The 19,675-nt window shown below is 39.9% G+C and overlaps 2 protein-coding genes across 2 annotated transcripts in view; both read right to left on the minus strand.

Moving 5' to 3' along the window:
• Positions 1 to 19,675, minus strand: part of LOC127525979 (uncharacterized) — a 340,677-nt gene that overhangs the window by 245,414 nt on the left and 75,588 nt on the right. The window lies entirely within an intron of this gene.
• rin2a (Ras and Rab interactor 2a) overlaps positions 91 to 19,675 on the minus strand; it is a 220,293-nt gene continuing 200,708 nt past the window's right edge. The window contains exons 10-13 of the mRNA XM_051919613.1: positions 17,231 to 17,536; positions 12,969 to 13,100; positions 9,605 to 9,768; positions 91 to 7,938 (exon numbers count right to left, since the gene is read on the minus strand). Of these exons, the coding sequence (XP_051775573.1) occupies positions 7,618 to 7,938; positions 9,605 to 9,768; positions 12,969 to 13,100; positions 17,231 to 17,536 (923 nt within the window). The 3' untranslated portion in view covers positions 91 to 7,617. The remainder of the gene's footprint in view (positions 7,939 to 9,604; positions 9,769 to 12,968; positions 13,101 to 17,230; positions 17,537 to 19,675) is intronic.

Genomic DNA, 19,675 nt, shown 5'->3' on the forward strand with positions numbered 1-19,675 from the left:
ATGGGGCATGACTGAAGGAGAATTACAATCCAAACAATGGGATGGCAATGTGACGACATATTCCATTAAAAACTGACAAAAACCACAAAATCATTAGATACTTATGGACTTTATTAAACATGGACATTGTAAAATGATCATTTATGACAATAATATAATTTCATACATTGCATGGTTTTCACATTTAGATAAATGCATTTTATCATTTTCTTCTCTCTTTAGTCCCTGGGCAGGTGGACAATTTGAAGTAACATGCACTACCACCGTTATGGAAGGGGACGGGAGCTTCTTGGGCACAGAGCCTCCTGCAGAAATATGACTGTAAACTTCCTTTATGATTCACCAGCAACACTGAGAATCTAAAATTAGACAGTGAAACTCTTAACAGAAGGCTTTATCATAACAGAACCGACTTTTTGAAAGATTCTGGGCGTGAGGCAGATGTGCAGATTCGGAACTGCAACACAGATGTCTCGAGTCCTCTGAAACAGCTGGATTCTTTGGCCTCAGAAAGGAAGGCCTTACCATCATTTTTCAACACTGCGCTACATGGAGGGCTTCCTGCTAACACACACATGATTTGCCCGAATTTCTTGAACAGATTTTATGACCTGCACGACTGCTTCTTGGCCAGTCTTCAACTGATGTATAAAATGTCAAAAAATGAATTCAAGGAAGTGGGAGCTCAACACTTGTGCTGTTCATGGGAGCTCTGCATCTGACCGCTTCTCCTGCCTGCTGGCCCACTGCTGTTAGTGCTTTAGTGTTTGGCTACCCGCACCCTCCATGTTTGTTATGTCCCACGGCCATCTTCATCACTTTCTGTCGCTTCTAATTCCACTGCCTCTGCAGAGCTGGCTGAGCTCAAATTGTCTGCGAGCGTGAATAATTAAACAGGATTATTTCTTAAGAATGAAGAAATTGTTGACTTGTTTTTAATTTCCTTTCAAGTGCATTTCTTATTTTAGCTGGTGATTCACCCAGCAATTGCAAAGTACGCCTTTATAAACACAAATAAAAGAAAAGGAATGAAAACAAAAGAAAGAAAAATCACATTTGATTTGGCACTAATAATTCAGTTTACATGAAACCACCAGAACACATAAAGTTTCCTCTCTGCCAAACTAAGACAGTGTGTGCTACGCCGTTTGTCACAGCAAGTGTAGCCGACACATCCATGTCACTTCGCCATGAGATTAGCAACTTTCTGTTGCGAACAATTTGAACCGTTTTTGCTTGTTTAAGCCCAAAAGAACCTGAAATGCGAGGTGACAAAAGAACTAAGAAGAGTCATCGTCTATACGAGTGCTCACCTCGGCTGCCTCCTACATAGCCTCGCTCTGCTCAATGCACATACAGCATGTCGCGTGTGAAGGGCAAGTTGCCTGTTAATGCATCACACGTGACAACAACGTAAAATATTCAGTATATAATATTTTTAAAAATGGAGTTATCTGGTGTGAATAAGTGCGGAGATCTAAAGAAAGTCAGCTGACACCAGCAGGGCCAGCACATGAATGTGTTAAACTGAGACAGCTGGTTATATGATAGGTTTCCTCTAATCATAAAATAAAAAGAGGATTAGAAAGTATTTATTTAATACAAAATACTGAGGTATAAATTTATTGTTGTATCCTTAGGAGATATTTAAAATAAAAAACACAAAATGGTAAATTGGTTTTAAAAAATGCACTAACTTCTTTAATTCTTGTCAGTATTAGAATGGCCAGTGTGATTGTAATTTATATTATTTCACGTAACACTAGCTATATATTTCAGGCAGAACGGTGAAAAACAGAACACAAAACTCTCTGAACTGGCTGTTAAATATCACCGATGCTGAAGAGGCACAAACGCGTGTCCGTTCTCCCTTTTTGATTAACGATTCCCTTAATGCTTTAATTCTGCTTTTCTTAAAAGCAATGCCGACTAAACTCACATCTGTAACAAAATGATTACATATATGGGTGACGTTCTGACACAGATGGAAAGTAATGCCCTGAAGTGTTTCATTGTTTTTGTTTCAGACCTACTTGCTTCATCCGTGTAAAATGTGAAGCCATTTTCTGGAGCACTTCCAAGGTGTGGCTTGCAAAGCCTAAGATGAGCTTTTTGAGCTGACTGGGGTTTGTAAATTGGGCCTGTTTTACCGTGGTAGGGTCCTAAGTGACCCCATTTTCCCTTTTCTTCTCTTTACTACGGAGACATTAATTTAGCTCACACTGTAACAAGATTGCCTCTGAGTCAGAGGCCACTGGCAGCTACCACAGTGCAAATCTTCAAGCCGAGATGCTCCGTGCTGTGAGTCTACAGCAGTTCACTTGGCGACGAGGATGGGATTTGCACTGTGGATGGGTGGACTGTAGAGGCAATGCTGCACAGACAAGGTGGGGGCTTGTGGACACACAGAGCGAGAGATCAGCTGACGTCACAAGAAAGTGCTCCGCTCACCGTTTTCAAAGGCGGTCTCTGCAGGGCTGACTAAAGGAGCTCTCCATATAAATCACACTGCAAGGAGATCACTTCTGGGTCAAACGGTGTGGCTTCGTGGTTAGACACCTGCAGTTACCACAGTGGAAATCTTTGAACTGAGATGCTTTGAGGTGCGAGTCCATGGCAATTCAACTCCATACATTGCCAAGGACTGGTGCCCACAACAGTGTTATTTTGCATCTTGGATCCAACGGCAACCCCCCAAAGTGATGCTGAATTTGGATTTGAACGTTTTATGTTATGAATGAGGGTGGCACGGTGGCGCAGTGGGTAGCACTGCTGCCTGCGTAGAATTTGCATGTTCTCCCCGTGTCTGCGTGGGTTTCCTCCGGGTGCTCTGGTTTCCTCCCACAGTCCAAAGACATGCAGGTTAGGTGGATTGGCGATTCTAAATTGTCCCTAGTGTGTGCTTGGTGTGTGCCCTGAGGTGGGTTGGTACCCTGCCCGGGGTTTGTTTCCTGCCTTGTGCCCTGTGTTGGCTGGGATTGGCTCCAGTAGACCCTCGTGACCCTGTAGTTAGGACATAGCGGGTTGGATAATGGATGGATGGATAAATGATATTAAAGGACTGACGCATTAAGTCACGATGAAGATTTCAATGAACCGATGTCTCTACAGTTCAGGCAAACTCTCCTTTCAACTCAAAATAAAAAAAAAATAAATCAAAATGTACAGTAGGTGCAACGTAACTTAAAAATAGACTTGGGAAAGTTAACCCGTTAATTGTTATGATTAATAGGGCCTGTTTAACGCGTTAGAAAATATTGTCAGATCCAGGACTGGGAATGAGGCGATCGCGTCAGGCAGTGCTTTGGTCGGGGCGCCATTTCATGTCATTCTTTTACTTTTTGTTTTTTTACATTATGAAACAATAATACAAAAAAGTTAAGTGAAGACCTAAAGAATTACATACACATCCAGAACCATATTTATATACTACCTTAAAATATTTTGGGAAATAAAATTTAATTTAAAAGTTTCAAATTACACGTTTCACAACGCCTCGCCACATGTTAGTACGTGGTGCTGGTGTTCACTCCTTTGAATTATAAATACTGACATGGGTGCAGGGGAGTGTGAGGAAGGGGGGTTTATGGCAGTCCTGCAGCAATGCTAAAGAAAAGTAGCCAAGGTAAAAATTACACTCTCTCCTTTTTATTCATGTCATGTTTCTGTATGAAGATCAATTCAATGTCATATCACATGTGTACAACATACATTTTCTTTGAATGGCACCAAAACCAAAATAAGTCTCTCGTACCTCTGTATTCAACTCGCCAGTCTGCCAGGTGGCTTACAGTGCTGACTGCCCTAATGACAACATTCTACGAAATAAAAGTGTAATAATTATCCCTACCCATGATACCATTTTGCAGTATTTTCACTAATTTTTGCAAAGAATGCAACATAACCTCTTAAGTAATGAACGGTGTCAGTTTTTAAGTAAGATAAAAGTTATGGAGATCTTTTTTTTAGCGTGTCAGGAGCAAAGCTATAGGCAGAGCAGTGCTTTCCAACCGTTTTTCTGTGGTGGCACACTTTTTGTAACCCAAATATTCCCAAGGCACATCACGATTGTACCAGCCACAAAGGCATGAAATCTCTTAGACATGCTAAACTGTCCAAAGGGACTGAACATTCAGAAGGAAAAGCAGCTTGGAGACTGGCGTTCGCAGACACAGCACTCAGAGAGCACCTTGGACGCATTTTCCCAGCTGCTTTGTCCTTTTGCCTGCTCATACAGATGGTCCTATATGGCACACCTGGGTAGCTCTCAATGCGCACCAGTTGAAAACACTAATTTAGAGTATATTTATACAGTCGTTGATGGTGATGAACTATTGAGGATGGCATTTGTGGAGTTTTAACACAAGTTTTAAAGAGGTGCTTATTTCAAGTTGGTCTTTAGCAGTGCATTCAAAGTCGACAGTCGTTTCGATCGTTTAAATTCACTTTGACATGTCTGTGTTTCATATGCTATGCCAATTTGAGTATTAATACACTGGCATCGTTTTCAACTCGCCTTTTAGGAAGGCATTCAAATTCAGGTTGCACTTGCTCACGTAGTATTTTGTTAAAGGGTCAGGTTTCAGGTCATTGTTTAAGTTTAAACTATGCAATTACATTTTTAAAAATTCCTGTGTTAATTTTGTGTATATTTAATTTATTTATGTCTTTTATGACTGCATGTTTTAATGTTAGATGTGATTATGATTAATAACATACAATTGTGCAATTAATTTCTTTTAATCGATTCTCAACCCCAATTAAAAATCCATGTTTTTACTTTTTATGAATGAAGCATTTCATTTTTTGCACTTAGCAATTTATGAATACAGTTATGAATAGTATTTTACTCTACCACAAATGACCAGTGAAAAAAGAAGAATACTGTCAGTGGATACCAGCTACAATAATTTAACAAAAGCAAGTGGGTGATAAACACTGTAGTTTTCCAAAATAACATGATATTTGTAGGGGAACTAAAAAACAAATTATAGATTTCATATACGTACAGTATATCTAGTAAACCGGAAGGAAATTCATGCATGGCCAATTTTGTATACTCACATACTTGTTTTCGGCTTTTAAAGAAAGCAGGAAAGTGTTAATTTCTAGCCACTTGTGGTTCTTTAAATTCATTTCCATCCGTAGAGATGTGTTCCTCATTGAGGCGTTACCACTTCCCTAACTTAGCCCCTTCAATGGTGAGAGGATGAGACGGTGTCTCCTGACACAGATGAACTCCCTGCGGATAACGCTGAAGGCTACGAATGTGAAGCTGCTGAAACAATCAACAATGAAACTTGGCAATTCCAGGAAATCAATGAAATCACCGTGAATTATCCCTTATAGGTAGACCCAACATTTGTCTGCTAAGGCTCACTCTTGTACTGCATTTTGCTTAACTGTAAATGACACGTCCGTATCCCAGCCCACCCATTCACATTCACATACTCTTTCTTTTCTCTGACTTTACAAAACTTTCTTGCAACCTCTAAACAGACAACTTTAAAATCAGCTTAGGACTCTGCAGTTTATGGAGAGAATATTGTCCTGAAGAGAACACAGACAAACAAAAAGGCAAGAAAACCCATCTGGCTTTCTGTCCCTGAAATTCCTCAAAGCAGGCACAAAAAGTTAATTTACTTGTGTAATAACATACATTTATACTCTAAATCCAACAAGAGAGCAACAGTTCTCTTTATAAACCAGTGTTAGGATGTTAAGATGTCCTTAAGACCTTGATTAAAAAGTTAAAATGGTGAATTGTAATTATCTATAACCCATTTTATCTTGCATTTCTTGTAACTTAGGCCCCGTCCACACCAGTACGTTTTTCTTTAAAAACGCAGACATTTTGTCTCCTTTTCTGCCTTTTGTCCACACTACCCTTAAGTTTTCAACTGACATTAAAGTTTTGAACACACTCTTCAGAGCTGGAGATTTTTAAAACACCAGCATGGCGTTTCCATGTGGATGAGTGTAAAACTGATGATTTCTGAAAATGCAGCCTCCATCGCACACTGATTGGTTTATGCTTATGATGCACCTCTTCCCTGCTCCTTACAATATCTCATTCTCTGATTGGTCACCCTTCATGGAATAAATATATATTCCAAAATTGTAGGCAGAGAGGAGTTGCTTTCCATGGCACTTGTTTTATTGCCTACCGGTATGTAATATAAATTGTGTTTTGTGCAATTTTTAGAAATCGTGGTCAAGTAACTACTCACGCTGCACGATAAGAGTCACCAATCGTACGTGTGCCCATACTACACAAGCACATTCTGACTGATTGACATGCCATGACGAAGGTGCTCAGACTACACATGTGTATGATACACACGCATGGCAGCTGATGCACAATGCGTGTCTGGTACTTTCATGATGACATCAGAAAATCAGCCTGTGAGACTGCTCTCACCACAAGACGTCCAACTGAAATTTCTGATACGTCAATCGGGCATCACAGCCCTTGTCATATTGCATGTGATGAAGCTGACATTAAGGCCAACTCAGAAAATCAGCTGACAAATGCAAATCAGGCTTACACTCGTGCCACAATTTATGCCCATTTTAAGGCATCTATGTAGCGTGTGTGCCCAGTGCAGGCGGACGATTGCGTAATAAGTGCTTTTAGTCATTTCAGTAAGGATGAAAATACTTTAATTAATGATGTCAAGCTGATTTTAAATGAAGACGTAGTAGTGTGGATGTACCCTTAGTTAACAAATGCAGGACAAGGGAGAGACTGCAGATGTAGATGGCAAAAAAGTTCATGCGGTGAAATCTACAGTTCTGCTTGGAATAAAATGAACCACTTTTTTAAAAAAATCCCTGCTTTAAAAGTTAACAGCCATAATTTAACACCACCAGTGGTGCTCAGTCAATTGACAGTAAATTCAAATTTAGGAGAGACCAACATTTTTCAAAATGTGTCACCAGCTAGAGGCTGAGAACTCCCCTTTTAAAGAGGGTACAAAATTCCCAGTATCTCTGCATACCTTTAGTCAAAGTGTACTGGTCCATAAAGGGTGTAACAGTTTGTTAAATGTTACAAATATACATGCAAACTGTTACAAACCAACATATTCACTTACAAAATAAAATAAAAAAAAAATAATAATTTTTCAAATTATAAACCACAGCCTGCGCAGTTAACCAGTAACTGCTGATCGATTATTTCTAAGACTTGTTTGTACATATAAAAAAAAACTTTACTATAAAATAATATTTAACTTTACAAAAAAATGCAACTGTCTCAGAAATGTGGCGAAGCTCTGCGTCACCACACTTCCTGAAGCGTTTCTTCTGACGACGTACTGTACCACAAATATGAAGAAAAGATTATCCTGATATTAAGGAAGAACACCCACTTTTCATCAGTCTTAAAAAGAAAATGCCTCAGTGTCAATACTTCAGTGCTCCAAGGTGACAACGGAGTTCCCTCAGCACAGACGTAGCCCAGACCCTGAGGTAATAAGTGCTGTACATTTTATAAAGCAAGCTTCCTGAAATTTAACCCAAGCACATCATCTGCCAGCAGAATAGTGTTTAACAGTACAGCCAGGCTCCTTCCTGTCAAATCGCATGGAAAGTGCCGAAGCAGTAAAAGCAGATTTAGAAATAAATGTTTCCATTCTCTTCATCAGGAGGGACGCAAATATGAAGACTGGTGAGACGTTTGTACACAAAATGAAAAGCGTGAGGCTGGGGGCGGCTATGAAGTTCTGCCTTTATTTTTTGAGGGTAGGTGTCTGATGCCAGCTGCTGACTTGTTTCCTCTGTGACGAGGAAAAGGGCATAACTGTCGGGTTCCTGAACTCGGAACTTGTCGGCACACAGTTCGCACACTTCTGCTGTGGTCATGTAAGGCTTTACCATCAACGTTTTAGCCGTGCAACCGCTGATGATTTCCTGAAAGGCCACTCTCAAATAATTCTGTAAAACAGAAAGAACAAAAGCAAAAATAGAAAAATTAGTGTAAGAAATGGTTAAGAGTTCACAGTTCAAAGTATGGGAGGTTCTCAAAGTCAAGCTATTTACATTGATTTAAATATCAAAACAGGGTAGTTTTCTACCCAGGATTCACCGTGGTGTTTTTTTGTGATATAACAGCTGACCAATTTTGTTTATAAAACATTTCTTGTTTCAGCTGCAATCATAAAAATCAACCCTTCTAAACACTCGCACATCACCCATTTATCAAAAATTTTAAAAAGCAGCGTAGTCACTACGTTAAAGGAGTTGCTCATTCATTATCTGAATCTGCCTAATCCTGCTTTTGAGTTGTGGTGGAGGCAGGAGACAGCCTTGGTTAGGGTGCCAATCCATCTCCCTGCACTGGCCTCTGGTTCAAGGCCAGTTTGGAGTCACCAGTGAGCCTGGGATGCACATGTTTGAGATGCAGTGACTGGACCTGGGTTCAAACCCAGACTTCTGAAGCTGTGAGGCAGCAGTAGTAAGCACCCTGACTGTGTGAACGTCTGAAAGAGCAGAATATACTCTGAGCACTGGTACCTTTGCTTTTTCAAAGATCCATAAAAATAAAAAGCAAACAACTGAAATTTTGCCTTGTGAAGAGAAATGCACTGATTTCTGGTAACTTGTTAGTTTAGAATAAATTCTCCGGGTATATCTAAGCACCCAGTTGCTTTCCAGTTTATCTTCTTGCAACTTTTATATTGGGGGAAATGTGTTAACTGGGGTTTAAAAAAATATAGTCAAAAATATCAAATTAGACAGTTGGCACTGCCACATCAAAATCCTAGGTTTGAATTGTGAGCCCAATCACTGTACAATTTGTCTGTTGTTTTCCTTAAAAATAATAATAATAATAATTCTTTACATGTATACAGCACTTTTCCACTACTCAAAGCGCTTCAATGATTAGGAAGCCACTCCACCCACCACTAATGTATAGCATCCACCTGGATGATATTACGGCAGCCATTTTTGAGCCAGTACACTCAACACACATTCGCTGTGAGAGAGAGATAGCCAATTAGAGACAGGCGATGATTAAGGGGCCAGAATGACCAGGTCATGGTGGGTAGTTTAGTGTGGACATTGGGATACACCGTACTCTTTATGAAGGATGCAAAGGGATCTTTTATGACCACAGAGAATCAGGACCTTGGTTTTACATTTCATCCAAAGGACAGCGACATTTTTACAGCACAGTGTCCCCGTCACTGCACTGGGGCATTGAGATCCACATTCAGACCACAGGGTAAGCACCATCTGCTGACCTTGCCAACACCTCTTCCAGCAGCAACCCAAGCTTTTCCTAGGTGGCCTCACATCCAAGTGCTGGCAGGCCTGAACATGCTTAGCTTCAGGTGGATGACCTCTTCTGAAGTGCATGTGGTATGGCTGCTTGATGTGGGGGCATGCATGAGTTGGACTAGGGTGTGCCCCCTCTTGAGTTGGTTCTTGCATTGCATTATCGTTGCAAAGGTGCAACTAGTACTAATTCAAAATAGTTAGGACTTCACTGGGCCATTATTTACTAAGAACCTCTGATGGACTGTTCCAATTTATTCTTCCTAAATTTATTGTGTTGCTAACAGTTGCCTGTTTTTGTATGAATAATCAAAAAACACACCTGAAAATCATCCACAGTGGGAATTGTCCTAATGGTGGTTCTGCGGCGGTGCCACTGGTGAAGAGTGTTTCTAGTTTCTGAGCTCAACATTCTGGCTGCCTGCTCCTCCTGGAAGTTTTTGATCAAGGACATAGCTCCATAGGCACTGGTTAGGTAATAACCACCTAAATAAGAGTAAAGGACAAGTTTAATGTATTTTTCATCAACCATTATAGTGCATTTACTGTGCATAAGGTCAAGCAAATGTGCATACAGAATATGGTTTCCAATGCCAATGCACAGGAGACTACAGCAAACATTCACATAACTGATTTGTTGAAACGTATATTTCAAGTTGATTGAAATATTAAGCAAGTTAAGTTTGTTTTCTCATTGTCACTCAGAGGGCGTGTGAGTCTGCTTCACATTAGTGAAATACCGTCGTTTACAAATGCTGTTTGGCTACAGACTTGATAAGCCTCTTTCGGAAGGTTACGGAATATTTTATATTCTTTATGTCACTATTTTTTGCTTTGCTCCCCACCCCCACCATAACCTATCGCTTATGGGGGAGGAATGAAAACTGTAGATTCATCAAAAATTTCGATCTCTGGATTTCGATGGATCTCAACGGCTTAGGGTCCCCTGATACCGAAAACATTGATATCTCGATGATGGGTGTGTGTCTGTGTGTCACAGTTTCTTGAGGACGGTCTAGAGCTAAAACGGCTGGATGGGAAAAATGCCAAACTCGAAACTTAAACCTGTTATAAGATGACGATGTGCTGATTAGTTTTTGAGCCAAATCAGACAAGAGAAAGAGGCACTCTAGAGGAACCCTCAAATACCGTAATTCTGCAATTAATTATGAATTCTTCTCGTCAGTTGCCATTATAATGACCTATTTTATGATCAGAAAGATCAACATTGGAATGGTAAATAATGACTGAACTATTACAGAATAGTTCTGGTCACTTAGATCCCAGGGCGCAAAGCCTACTGACGCTCACGTCCAAATTTTTTTCTTTCTTCTAATTCTACCTTTCTGATAACTGACCATGTCTCTGTTTCTCAAGTTTTCTTTCTGCCATACTAATTATACATGAAATAAAGACAAAGCCCATGTTCTTTGTGCATCATATGCTGCTATAGAATGTTTTGAAGACTTGCTTAGGGCTTGAGATTCAGTCACATTTTCTTAGTGTTCTAGGAAGAGGATTAAATACTTGGAGATGGCCATTATTTCCTTGTGATTATTCACTATTACACAAATATAAGAGGCCTTCTCAAGAATTTTAAAATTCATATCTTAAACCACAACCTCTATGAAAGGCACATGGTTATAAAAAGACCTGTACCATGTACAGTATGTTGATGAGTATATTGTGTGCCAGGAAATGTTAAAGAAAATATGAAGGTGGTTACTTTTAATGATCATTACTAATACTTAGCAAGTAAAGTTGCATGTTCTAAAGAAATAGGCGCACAAATACAACTGCTTAATTAAAAATACACCAGACTGTACACAGTTTAGGAAATTTTTACTTTGAAAAGGTGAACCACAGGAGTGAAATCAGACGTTCCAGTCCAGCATTTGGTAAAATGATTACAGAAAACTCCATGCTGTGAAGTTTAGTAGTGGAAAGTTCAGCTGAGTGGTAGAAACTGATGCATCAGGAGTGGGCATCCATGTGGCAACCTTTCACCTCAGACAATACAAAAGGCATACAAAAAAGGTACCAAGAAAGGAAAATAAAAGGCCTTCTGTTGCTGAAGAGTTTGTCTACGCAGGTCTTGTACCGCTGTACACTCAGTGGGTTACCTAATCCACCTTTTCACCTTAGACTTGACACTGACCACTCCATTTTCACCTCCCTTCTTACTTGAACTTTGCTTTTTCCTCCGGTCAGTGAGCCTTCAACAGAACTGTCCTCCCAACTCCAAACTCAGTTAGCACTGCACCTCAAGGTGTCCTTAACCTCTCTGCAACTACTGGACTTGAGAATGGTGTAGTGGCTCCTAAAAGGGTAATCTGGTCCTTCCTGCCCTTACCAGGAACCATGTACTGCCTCCCATCAGTAAAGAAATGTTGTGACCTGCTGCCAAACCTCTGTGGATTTGCTTTCTTTTTATACTGAGGGTCAGACATTGCTGTCACCCTTTTTCACTAGATCACTAGTGTTCGGGGATTACTACATTTCTTGATTCAGGCTGCATTTCTGTCTCTTACTCATGATACTAGAGCTTCCACCTGTTCCTCTCCCATGATACTCAAGACACCTGCAATGATTCCTGCCTTCTAGTGGCTCCAGCGTTTCCATGATTCTCTAATGTAACCACATCACATCAGTGTAAGGGTCTTCCTCTCTCTTTTGGAGATTTAGTTTGGGTTCCTTCTATACTTACAACCCAGGCACCCCTTGTCATTGGTAGTAAGAAAAGGAAACCGACAAAGGGCTTTTAAAATGTACACATTACTTCAGGAACCCAATGGGTAGAGGTAATCATTTAAAATTAATAAACTCTTTCTTAGTTACCTGAAGTTCATTTAGATGATAAAGATGACAGCAAAATTTAAATACTGATAATGAGCTCTATATGCCGTTAATTTAATCAAGAAAAAAATTCTAAAATACTTGAATTTGCTATGTCAGTTTATGTGTTCACATAATTAAATTAATTAACAGAACCATTTTTTAAGATCATGAATTTTGAGTAATTTTCTACTTTATTAATGTTTATTGAATTCTTTATTATAAAAGACTGGCTGAGCTAAGACTTTCTCCACAAGTGAAGCAGCAAGTCCTTCAGCCAGTTCCTGCACAACGCAGTACCTCATTTATTGAACATTCCTTTCAGAAACATTACCTTGATGCTTAGCGCCTGAATGGTATGATCCTTATCTACCTTTTGTCTCAAATCTGTGAGAACACTGCGTTCAAAGACAAGCTGAACTTTTGGCTTCTGGGAACACAATGGCTTTTGGCTCCTTGCTTCAGTTTAATAAGCATTTGTTTATTTAAAAAACTGCAGTTAAGTTGTGAACTAACAGTAACATATCCTACATTTGGCTCATTTTGCAAAACACATCCATTTTAAAAGGTGCAGAAACCTGTTGGGAGAAGTTCACTAAACGTGAAGTCCACTTAATGACCGTGACCGGCCTTTGGTTAATTGTTTGGCTCCTGATGGAATATGCAGCCACCGTGGAGCTGAGTAACTGGATACATTCTTTAGTTAAGAGATGTTGTAATATTTCCAATCAAACACTTTTAAAATGTAAATTGACTTTGCATTCTACTATTACTCTCGGCCAGCAAATATATTTTAAGGCTGTCACCTTAATGAATAAATCTCTGAAAATTGGACTAAAACATTTCCATACCTTCTCCATGGAGCAATGAAGGGTCCAGAAGTTCCATCATGTAGTCAATTTCAAGGTCCAGCTCTGGCATACCGCACTGCGCTACTACAAACGTCAGCATGGGAAGGAAGTCATCAGCTCCATACATCCTTCCTACAGAAGTACAAGCAAGAAGTGTTAATCTACCCTTGCTTTAATAACATCAGAGTGATGCCTAACCCCAATAAACAGAACACAAATAAGTCTGCAGTTGCTTTTTTGTTTTTAACATAAACAGCCTGGACACAGGTAAAGTGAAAAGAAAAGGAAAAAAAACACTGATACTCATGCAATGTTTGATGTATTGATATTATAATCAAATGTTTTCTTAGCAATGATATGTCTCTCTCAGTGATACTTTAAATGTCTATTATTTTTCACAAACAGGAAAGCGTATTCATCAACTTAGAATGTTACTAGATGACATTTCCACTAAAAGTACTCTGAAAGCACAGTGATATTTTAAAGTTATTTGTTATTTTGACTCAAACTGAAAATGACCCAAAAAAATCACTAAAATCTTTTAACATTGATTAAAGTTTTGGTGATTACCAAACAGGCAAAAAAAATTGTGCTCAATGGGTTACAATTATGTCACACAGTAATTTTACCAGTCATATTTGATATAAGCACTTATCCTGACTGGAAATTAACTATATTAATTTATATATACATCCATTCCTCTTTCCACTAATGCATATCCTAACTTCCTTATCCAGTTCAGTGGTGTAATATCGTGGTAGCAATGGGCAAAAAGAGGTAACTACCTCTTGATGGATCTCAGGGCACATTAATGCCCACAACCATACTCTCTCACATTGGTCAACATTAGCAGTACCATCTGTTCTAACCTGCAAGTCTCGGGGGTGTCAAAGAAAAAACAGTGACCTAGTAAAATTCATAGCACTTTATCTGAGACACAAGGCATATGTTTGCTATTGGGTTATCACAAACCTTTCCCGCGCAGACCCCTCGACTGGAGAGGCTCCTTCTGAGATCTAGAGTGTCACTTCCCTGTCAGAAAACACCTGCCATCAACCCTGCATTAAGTTCTAAACATTAAAAGTGTGCTGTTTAACCATCCATCCGTTTTCCTACCTGCTTATCCAATTATTCAATTCCAAACTGCAGGGGAAAGCGTGTTTTATTTATTAAATATTATTTTTGATGATCGTGTATCAATATTTAACTACAAAAATATCTATTCTTTTATGAACGTACTGGTGGCTTTCCTTTAAATGTCTTTAAACATTTATAAATAACTTCAAAGTTAAGGATGCCAATCTCTTAAGCCAGTGGTCTCAAACTCCAGTCCTGGAGAACCACAGTGGCTGCAGGTTTTCATTCTAACCCTTTTCTTAATTAGCGACCTATTTTTGCTGCTAATTAACTTCTTTTGAATTAATTTTAATTGACTTGCTCTTGAAGACTCAGACCCCTCAATTGTTTCTTTTTCCTTAATTAGCTGTCGAACAATTATGAGATACAAAATGAGCCAAAACAGGACCAGCAAACTGTGACCATCATACAATATCTGAAAATAAAGAGAGATGAAGGTCTCAGGAATGTTGATCTGCTCAGGTCCACATAACATTTTAACTGTGCTCTTAGAAAAGAGAAAAGCAACAATTTCAGAAATGTCTGCGATTGGACAATGAGAGCAGCAACAAGCCATGGAATTAAAGAACCTCTTTAATTAACAACAAGAATCAGCGCCTAATAAAGCAACTGGTTGGAGTGAAATTGGTTGGAGTTTGAGGTCCTGACTTAGTTGGTCTTCTCTTGGCTCACTCACTTCACATTTCATTTCTGTTTGGGTGCCATTTAAGGAAAGAAATGAAGCAACTCAGAGGAATGATGAAGAAATTTAGGGGAACAAATCTTAAAAAACAAGTCCATTAAAATGAAAGGAAAAGGAGTAAATTAGCAGCAAAAGCAGGTCACCAATTAAGAAAAGGGTAGAATAAAAACCTGCAGCCACTGCGGCCCTCCAGGACTGGAGTTTGAGACCACTGTCTTAAGCCATGGTCCTGGAAAGCTGCATCAAGCAACATCTACTGTACATTAGCTAAGTGCACCGTGTTAAAGTTCAAGTTTTCAAAGGGCACATTTAAATACACAAAAGTTTTACTTCTTGCATAATTTTAACAACGCAATCACAACAATGCACATGTAGTTTTTCACTTTAAAACATTTGCAATATGCACAATGCAAAGTGACAGAGTCAGTAAAATGCACTGAAATAACATTCCCTGCCTGAATTCTCTTTTCAGACTCCATTACTGTGCCTTCTGAACTGAGCCAAAGATTTCCTTCTAAATGAGACAGATCACTTGTCTGCAACAGAGATTTACTCACCGGTACGCTGCTGACTTTGCTCTTTTTATAACTAATGTACCTATTAATTGCCAATTCAAGATTTTTTATTTGGCTATTGAATGTATAACAGAGACTGACCTTGAATTAAATTAATAACAAAAGCAAGTGGTCACTACACCCTGCCAGTGCCTACCCATTTTATATTCATTACAGACAGGCATTAATGATTCACATTTATTCAAATGATGAATTCATTGAGAGGAACTTACAGATTGTATAGTTTAAATCTTTACTTTTACACTAAGGCTGAGTGGCTTGTTCAGGGTCAGTGTGTTGAGGGAATGGTAGGGAATGAACCAGCAACCTTGAGGGTTACAGACTAATTCAAGTTCATGTCCAAAGGCATTTTCAGGCATGCAAGGGAATGCAAAGCTTTGTTTCGAGTTGACAGTTGGAGACATAAGTGGGCTGCACGAGTGGATGGCTTGTCCCGGTTTGGTGTTGCCACGGAAACCGAAATAACAATACAGGTCAAGATGCTAAAAGCGATGACCCCTAATCAGCAGAGAGCTTGTCCAACACTCACCAGTCTGGACTGCCAGAATCCAGAGTGAGATGAGAAGCAAATCAAGTTGTGTGCCAGCGGGTGGCCAGGCCCCAGCAGAAAGGAGCAGCGGCAGCAGCCATGGCAGCTCAGGCCAGCGTGTTCCTCAGCAGTCCAGCTCCTTGAGACTTCAAAAACTGGCAAAAGGCTTAGAAATGAACAGTAGCGCTGTACCCAGCTAGCGTCACCTAAGCAGACGCACAAAGCCTGAAACGGATTCCACTGTACAGAAGCTCATTGAGGATTACTTGTGTTCTGTTCTGTGTATTGTATTGTATTTGACCCAACCTACCTGGAAAGGGGTCGCTCTTTGAACTGCCTTTCCCAAGGTTTCTTCCATTTTTTTTTCCCTACAAGGGTTTTTTTTGGGGAGTTTTTCCTTGTCTTCTTAGGAAGTCAAGGCTGGGTGGCTGTCAAAAGGCAGGGCCTGTTAAAGCCCATTGCGACACTTCTTGTGTGATTTGGGCTGTACAAAAATAAATTGCATTCTATTGTATTGTACAATGACTGCCAAGTGATTGTATTTATTTATGTGACCAACATGTGTTACTAAATGTGTAGTTTGCTTAGGGTTAGGAGCACACACTGATACAGTGCATTGCCGCACCCACCACACGACAAACCAACTCAGGATCCCAGATTAGGACCCAAGTGCAGCCATGCAATGGGTGATACCTCAGCACCACACTAGTTCAGGTGGAGTGGAACAGTGTGAGTTTTTTTATGGTGGCTGGAGTGCCAATTTTGCCACCAACCCCCAAGTCTTTCCCTGCAGGTTGGAGGGCCTACATGCAGATTAACATCATACCCAGGACAGAGCAATTGCAGGTTAACGGCTGACATCCCATTAAATATACAGTACCAGTACACAGCATTTTTATGAAGTTCCATCTGGCCATCCATTTACTGAACAGAGCTGACTTGGAGCTGCCACCTATCCTATGATCAGTGAACAAACACTGACTGGTTGTCATTCCTTTGCAGGTCACACTATGCTACACATACACACACACATACTTACACACTTATACCAGAGCCATCTATAGGCACCAATGAAGAGTTACTGGAGTACTCACAGAAAAGTATATGTAGACCTTTTCTGTAATATTATGACATTTTTTATTCAAAAATATTTAAATTGAAATAGAGAGAATGAATATTGATCCTTGTTCTTTAAGCCTCTACATAAATCAGAGAATTAGTAAAGCTGTCTTTACTATTATTTGTACAAATTCTGGAAGTGTATATCCTGATCTATATGATTATCTTTCCACAAGAGTTCATTGGGAAAATGTGATTTTGCCTTTCGTGTTACACCTACCTGAGTTGTTCTCCATGACGGTATAAATGAGCTTGCATATCCGAAGCAAGAGCATCACCTTCTTTTCAGGAGAGTACATCTTCTGCATGGTGTGGAACTTGTGCCGAATCTTCTCAATCATTATAGAATCGGGAGCAGTTGCATCCACTCCCAGCTCCTGTGGTGTCTTCTGCTTAGCCAGCTGCAAATTTTCCTTCAGCTGTTTCCATGAGCCGTTCAACTCTAGGAATTCCTTGAGACAAGCTTCAATGTGTCCTTTAAGGGGCTTCAAAATACACTTATGCATTGCTTTCTCAAGGACCACATCTGGAGGAACAGAGGAAGGGAGACATTATTTGCAGTAATGTAATGGCAACTTTGTTTTCCATGTGTATCTAAATAATCATGACATTTACCTACTCATTTAGAGGAGACAGAGACTTGCACAAGTCATTGAAGCCTTGGTGATGTTGTCTGCTCAAGTATACTATAAATTTTAAAAATAGTTTTTGACTAATGGCTATAATGCACTAGTGATTATGCTACTATTCAAAACAAAATATGACAAAATGCAAACCTCATTAATTTATACACTTTATTCCAATGGTTTCATGCCAAGAAAGAAAACCACAGATGCAGTGTTTGCTCTGAGGATATTGATGGAGAAGTTTAGAGAGGGCCAGAAGGAGTTGCATTGTGTCTTTGTGGACCTGGAGAAAGCATATGACAGGGTGCCTCGAGATGAGCTGTGGTATTATATGAGGAAGTCGGGAGTGGCAGAGAAGTACATAAGAGTTGTACAGGATATGTACGAGGGAAGTGTGACAGTGGTGAGGTCTGCGGTAGGAGTGATGGATGCATTCAAGTTGGAAGTGGGATTACATCAGAGATCGACTCTGAGCCATTTCTTATTTGCAATGGTGATGGACAGGTTGACAGACGAGATTAGACAGGAGTCCCCGTGGACTATGATGTTTGCTGATGACATTGTGATCTGTAGCGATAGTAGGGAGCAGGTTGAGGAGATCCCGGAGAGGTGGAGATATGCTCTAGAGAGGAGAGGAATGAAGGTCAGTAGGAACAAGACAGAATACATGTGTGTAAATGAGAGGGATGTCAGTGGAATGGTGAGGATGCACGAAGTAGAGTTGGCGAAGGTGGATGAGTTTAAATACTTGGGATTAACAGTACAGAGTAATGGGGATTGAAGGTGAAGAAGAGAGTGCAGGGAGGGTGGAATGGGTGGAGAAGAGCGTCAGGAGTAATTTGTGACAGACGGGTATCAGCAAGAGTGAAAGGGAAGGTCTACAGGACGGTAGTGAGACCAGCTATGTTATATGGGTTGGAGACGGTGGCACTGACCAGAAAGCAGAAGACAGAGCTGGAGGTAGCAGAGTTAAAGATGCTAAGATTTGCATTGGGTGTGACGAGGATGGATAGGATTAGAAATGAGAACATTAGAGGGTCAGCTCAAGTTGGATGGTTGGGAGACAAAGTCAGAGAGGCGAGATTGCGTTGGTTTGGACATGTGCAGAGGAGAGATGCTGGGTATATTGGGAGAAGGATGCTACGGATAGAGCTGCCAGGGAAAGAGGAAAAGAGGAAGGCCTAAGAGAAGGTTTATGGATCTGGTGAGAGAGGACATGCAGGTGATGGGTGTAACAAAACAAGATACAGAGGACAGAAAGATATGGAAGGAGATGATCCACTGTGGCAACCCCTAACGGGAGTAGCCGAAAGAAGAAGAAGAAGATTCCAGTTATTATTATTTATTTTGGGTATCACAGTCCCACAGTCCCCAGTGTTCTTCCACCATCCCCAAAAAACATGGAGATTTTGCTGACTGCCTAATCTTAATTGGCCTGGCAAGTCCAAGTGTGTTAAGGACTGACCCCTCCAGCATTATAAGGATGGGCTCCACCTCCACACAACTTGAAATTTGGACTGAGGCAAACATTAATAATAAATTACAAATCAATTTCTTTGGTATTTTTTATGTACAGTTAAGAAAACCACTGATTGAGCCAACATATCACCTTAGACATAGGTGTAGACCATGCTACTTGTTTAATGTTATTTAGGCTTAGGTAGATTTTATTGTCTGAAAACTGTTCACTATGTCACAAATAAACATAATACACGTAAAAATGTTTTCCACAGATGCAATAACATCAGTCAAAAAACAAGAAATTGATTCATTATTATACACACAACTAAGATTCCTTTAGACAGCAATATTAAACTCTCACTGTAATAATTCAGTTTGCCAGAATTGCTAGAGCCACTAGAATTCAAAATATTTACAGTACAGGGAATAACAGACTTCTCAAATCTATGCCTTTTAAGTCTTTGGAATCAAAAGAGTTGGCAACAGCTGAAACTTTACAAACAGAAAATGGCTCCTGTCTGACAGAATATAGTTGGCCTTCTTTTGTACCTGCTTGTGACCGAGCTCAGTGAGAGACG

This window comes from Erpetoichthys calabaricus, chromosome 15 (genome assembly GCF_900747795.2).
Source record: "Erpetoichthys calabaricus chromosome 15, fErpCal1.3, whole genome shotgun sequence".
Classification (NCBI taxonomy): domain Eukaryota; kingdom Metazoa; phylum Chordata; class Cladistia; order Polypteriformes; family Polypteridae; genus Erpetoichthys; species Erpetoichthys calabaricus.